General features: G+C 38.3%; 1 protein-coding gene across 1 annotated transcript; it reads left to right on the top strand.

Moving 5' to 3' along the window:
- On the top strand, positions 1 to 4562 carry LOC127434306 (PR domain zinc finger protein 14-like). Its single transcript, XM_051686953.1, has 8 exons — positions 1 to 553; positions 748 to 798; positions 950 to 1110; positions 1260 to 1527; positions 1760 to 1962; positions 2273 to 2374; positions 3713 to 3932; positions 4272 to 4562. The coding sequence occupies exons 1-8, from the start codon at positions 1 to 3 to the stop codon at positions 4427 to 4429; spliced, it is 1716 nt and encodes a 571-aa protein (XP_051542913.1). The 3' UTR covers positions 4430 to 4562.
- Positions 4563 to 5590: the final 1028 nt, after the last annotated feature.

The raw sequence follows: 5590 nt of genomic DNA on the forward strand, positions 1-5590 counted from the left end.
ATGTCGGTGTCTCTCTCCAGTCATCCTGCAGTGAGAGACAAGAGTCTCGCGCTGTACCCTTCTCATCCCGGCGCGCACTACACGGACGTCCTCAAGAGAGCGCACAGCATCTTCCACCCGCTCAAGTCTCTGGGCCGCATGGTGACGGACGCGCAGGCAATCATGCCTTTTCACTTCACCGGGACTCCGTCTTTTTTCAGCCACAACAGCCACCAGACCGCGGTGTTCCACAAACAGATCCTCAATGTGTCCAGCGTGCCATATTTTCAGCACGTGCAGCCCTCACACACCATGTTCTCCAAACATGAGGAGCGGAGCACTGGCTATCTGTCGGAGTTCAGCAGCCCGTCCAGTGTAAAGTCCTCCTCAGCTTTATCTTCTCCGGCTAAGGACAGTTTTATGTACCTGCAGGCCACAGAACCGGCGCCCGAACAGACTCACATCCACAGTTTTACCGAGGAAGACCTCTTCACTGTGCTGTACGGATATTCCAAAAAACAAGGGCAAAATGTTGGACATGCCATCTCTGGAGTGTCATTTCCTCCCAGTACAGGTGTGTATGGCAACAGGCAATTTACTTATGGATAATCTTGTAAAGTAAAATATTATTTCATTTGTAATATTCATTGTATAACTCATATGCAAGGCTTTTATTTTTAAACATTAAATATATATGTTGCATTCATTACGTTTTTCATATTTGGCAGAATTGCGTTTGTAACTCTTAGTTCTTTAAATGTTTATTAGTTGATCGTCATCCCCTCCCGGCTGACACTGAAGCACTTGCGCTCCTAGAAGGTAATTTTATCTCTATCTATCTATCTATCTATCTATCTATCTATCTATCTATCTATCTATCTATCTGTCTATCTATCTATCTGTCTGTCTGTCTGTCTGTCGAGTTTATTAACTGCTGGCAATTTCATGGAGTGTGTTTTGAATTTTTCAGGCTTATCGATTCTCCAAACCAATTGTGGAAGCCTTTCCCATTATGGAGTATTTGCTGATAAAGGCACAATTCCAAAAGGCTCCAGGTTTGGACCGTTTCAGGGAAAACTAGTGAACACAAGTGAGATCAAAACCTACGATGACAACACGCTCATGTGGGAGGTAAATAAAACTTCGGATGTAGATTTTATTTGTATAGCCTATAGAACTTGTGTGCAACATTTAGTGAGATTTAACACAGCTTGTGTCTTATTCTCTGATTTATATGAATTATTTAGATCACAATTCAAATCATTTTGTTCTACATTAAGATCTTTGAGAATGGGCGCTTGAGTCACTTTGTGGATGGAAGAGGCGCTCCAGGGAACTGGATGTGCTTGGTGAAGTGTGCGCGCTTTCCAGAAGAACAGAACCTGATTGCGGTTCAGTGCGAAGGCCAGATATACTACGAGGCCTGTAAAGAGATCCAACCAGGCCAAGAGCTTTTGGTCTGGTACGGAGACTGCTATGTGCAGTTTTTGGGCATTCCTCTCACCCTCAAAGAGTTCATTGACGATAATGAGGCGCTCCCAACTGAAGGCGAGTGCGAAATACAAAAATGTGCCCAAGCATCCACACTTTAACAGTGCTCTTAATATAGTTTTATAGACATATTTATGTGATCTACAATCTATATTTGTTTAAATATATGATTTACAATTAGGCCCATGTGATATTGTCTTTCTGGATCATTTGCAATATGAAATTACGATGTGTTGTGCCAAAATGTAATTGCAAATTCCTTACGCGCTCATCTCTATTTTTGTTTCAGATTCTGGAGAGGGTTTTAAGTGTGATCGCTGTGGAAAAGTGTTCGCTTATAAGTACTACAGAGACAAACACCTGAAATACACGCGCTGTGTGGATCAGGGCGACAGAAAATTCCCCTGCCACCTCTGCAACAGGTCATTCGAGAAGAGAGACCGACTTCGAATTCACATTCTCCATGTGCACGAGAAACACAGACCACATAAGGTAAAGAATGATAGGAATCTTCAGTCTTATTGGAAACAGCAGCGCTATGGTGCTGAAAGAACAGCTCCATTTTAAAATAGCTGCTCAAAACGCATGCCTATAATAGAAAACGAAAAAATATTTAAAAAAAAATAAATCCAGATATTGCTGGACATACTTTTGACATGCATGTGTGTATTTGTATTAGCCTATTTTATATAGTTTAATTGAGAAAACTAATGATTGAGTTTATTAACTGTTAATATGTTGGCAATGTAAAACCATGCTTTTTTTCAAGTCAGTAAAACTCTTCTTCTTTTTCCCTCACTAGTGCTCCGTATGCGGCAAAAGTTTCTCGCAGTCCTCTAGTTTGAACAAACACATGCGCGTGCACTCAGGAGAGCGGCCTTACAAATGTGTTTACTGTAACAAGGTGACTAATGCTCGGTGCCATGAACAGATGCATTGCTGTAAAGTATAGCTTAAGGATTTGACTAATTTCATGGTGTGTTCGGGCGCTCATTAGCCTCTGTCCCAGCGCTGGACTCACTCTGAGAGGACACTTGCATGCTAATTAATGCCAGATGCACCTCCAGTCTATTGTGCATGGGGATTATGCTTTAATTTATGACTCTCAAAGAGACAAAAGTTTGTCTGTCGCTTTGTTTTGTACTCCCGTACTCTTCTGTTCTCCAAGGGTGACTTACACGTGCGATAAGAGCCTTTTTCAATGGTCAAGTCACTCCTGTACTGTTTGCAGACAGTTTTGCCTCTATGATATAACCCATCATTTAGGAAAACTGATCTTTTTTTTTTTTATAGTTCAGAAATAATATATACTCCGATCAGCCACAACATTAAAACCACCTGCATTATATTGTGTAGGTCCCCCTCATGCCACCAAAACAGCGCCAACCCGCATCTCAGAATATTCTGACATGATATTCTTCACACCACAATTGTACAGAGCGGTTATCTGAGTTACCGTAGACTCAAACCAACCCATCTGGCACCAACAATCATGCCACGGTCCAGATCACTGAGATCAAATTTTTTCCCCATTCTGATGGTTGATGTGAACATTAACTGAAGCTCCTGACCCGTATCTGCATGATTTTATGCACTGCACTGCTGCCACACGATTGGTTGATTATATAATCTCATGGATGATTGTTGGTGCTAGACGGGTTGGTTTGAGTATTTCTGTAACTGCTGATCTACTGGGATTTTCATGCACAACAGTCTCTAGAATTTACACCAAATGGTGCCAAAAACAAAAAAACATCCAGTGAGCAGCAGTTCTGTAGACAGAAATGCCTTGTTGATGAGAGAGGTCAACAGAGAATGGCCAGAATGGTTTCGAACTGACAGTGTCTACGGTAACTCAGATAACCACTCTGTACAATTGTGGTGAGAAGAATAACATCTCAGAATATTCTGAGATGCGGGTTGGCGCTATTTTGGCAGCACGAGGGGGACCAACACAATATTAAGCAGGTGGTTTTAATGTTGTGGCTGATCGGTGTGTATATATATATATATATATATATATATATATATATATATATATATATATATATATATATATATATATAGGCAATATATACTGTGTGTATCTATATCTTTTAAGGTTTATTTAAAAATAATAGAGTCAACGGCATAGATCCCCTTTTATATATCAATTAAAGTATAGCCTCTGAATGTGTCATCAAGAGCTTGTGTAATGCCAGAATCACTCTGCAGAATTAAAATGTATTTCTTAATGTTACAGGCTTTCACGGCCTCCAGCATCCTCCGCACGCACATCAGGCAGCACTCCGGTGAGCGGCCGTTCAAGTGTAAACACTGCGGGAAAGCATTCGCCTCTCATGCAGCCCACGACAGCCACGTCCGGCGAACCCACGCCAAAGACAAACCCTTCTCCTGTGATGTGTGTGGAACTACTTTCCAAGAAGCCCAAGAGTTAAAACATCACATGAAGACTCATAAAAGTAAGTACGGAGACATTTTAAGGGGTTTAAGCCTGCATGTCAAGAGAGGTCGGGATAGCTTGAAACTGTACAATCAAATTAACAAACAAACAAAAAAAAAATCTATGATTACATAAATGAGAAAATTTTGAGGGGAAAAAATGTTGAAACTTGAAAACGAAAGAAATCTAGCCATTGAAACTCCACAATGATTGACAGCTGTATGGTGGCTAGTAGCCTAATATTTATTTATGCTATCTTTATTTGTTGAACTAATAGGCATATTTAAAATAGGCTACTCCATATTTATTTTGGGCTATAGTCTAAATGTATGAAATAGCTACGATTCTTTCCCCTCAGAGCGACAGCTTTTGGAAAGCACCGTTCTTTTTCCTGGAGACGAGAACACACTCTTCGCCAGTAGTAAGGATTCTTTACGCTCACAGAAACAGCTAGGAGAGAATTTCTCTTTTCCCGGCATAACCACCATCCCGTACGAGTACAGACCCTGGAACTAATGCCACAAAACTGCATCTAAATGTGACGTCACCGTTTGGCCCCTATATAAATATTGATGCTTTAATGTTTTTTTTTTTTTAATTTGTTTTTTATTTTTTATTTTTTTATGTCATTGTTATTTATTAAAGTGAGTTTGTCTAAAAAAAACAACAACAAAAAAAACAAAACGTTTTTTTTCTTTTTTAGTTAGCTCAAAGCAAAGCCTCATCATGAAATCACGAGCTGCTTGACATAGGCCCTACCATGTATTTATTATTATTATTATTATTATTACCTTCAATATCCACCTATCATTGTTCTTCTTTTGTATTTGCACACAAGCTTTATCGTGAACTGTAACTGCTGTTATATCGTTTGCAAACTGAAAATTAAAATGTTATAAATCAGAAATATCTGTGATTAATATACGCGTATTTTCTTTAGAGACAACCGTTTTTGTTTTCTCTACAACCCAAAAAGTTATTTGTAACTTTTTATAAATATTTTAAATTGTAATTTTTTTTTTTAACATTTTGATGTGTTGTGTGTATTTGCTCATTTTTTGCATCACCTGAAATATGTTATCTACAAGGATTTTTTTTAAGTGCAATACTCTCATTATTTCGTTGATTAGGTGTAAATTCAATTCAAATGCAACGAAATTCGTTTGACTGAGCAGAAATATTTTGCTATTTATTGTTTATTAAAAATAATTTAAATACTTGAAGTCTTACAGTCCTACTGTTAGCCTCTAATACAAGGATAAAAACTTTTAAAATTGACAGACAATAAATTAAAGTTTCCACTTTTTAAAGAAGACATAACAGACAGAGAACAGACAACAGCTCTGTTTTATTCTCTTTCTCTCTCTTGCACAGACAGAAATACCAACCAATTAAAAATGGCAAGGGAGAACTGTAATATAAAACAGTGCACTGATTGTATCATTCTGATACAGAGGAAGTGAATGAACAAACACTAGATCTGACATCTGATCCATGTGTTTGATAATTTTCCACACACACACACACACACACACACACACACACACACACACACACACACACATATATATATATATATATATATATATGGAATATTATTATTATTATTATTATTTATTTATTTATTGCAAATCTTGGAAATAACAAACAAACACTTAAACACTTATGTGCCACACT

Source organism: Myxocyprinus asiaticus, chromosome 44, assembly GCF_019703515.2.
Source record: "Myxocyprinus asiaticus isolate MX2 ecotype Aquarium Trade chromosome 44, UBuf_Myxa_2, whole genome shotgun sequence".
Classification (NCBI taxonomy): domain Eukaryota; kingdom Metazoa; phylum Chordata; class Actinopteri; order Cypriniformes; family Catostomidae; genus Myxocyprinus; species Myxocyprinus asiaticus.

Bases quoted from the DNA above. Each gene is read 5' to 3' on its own strand.
- LOC127434306 (XM_051686953.1), top strand. From the start codon at position 1: ATGTCGGTGTCTCTCTCCAGTCATCCTGCAGTGAGAGACAAGAGTCTC. The intron at 1,963-2,272 runs GTAAAGAATGAT...TTCCCTCACTAG, and splicing joins AGAAACACAGACCACATAAG to TGCTCCGTATGCGGCAAAAG. The intron at 3,933-4,271 runs GTAAGTACGGAG...CTTTCCCCTCAG, and splicing joins TCACATGAAGACTCATAAAA to AGCGACAGCTTTTGGAAAGC.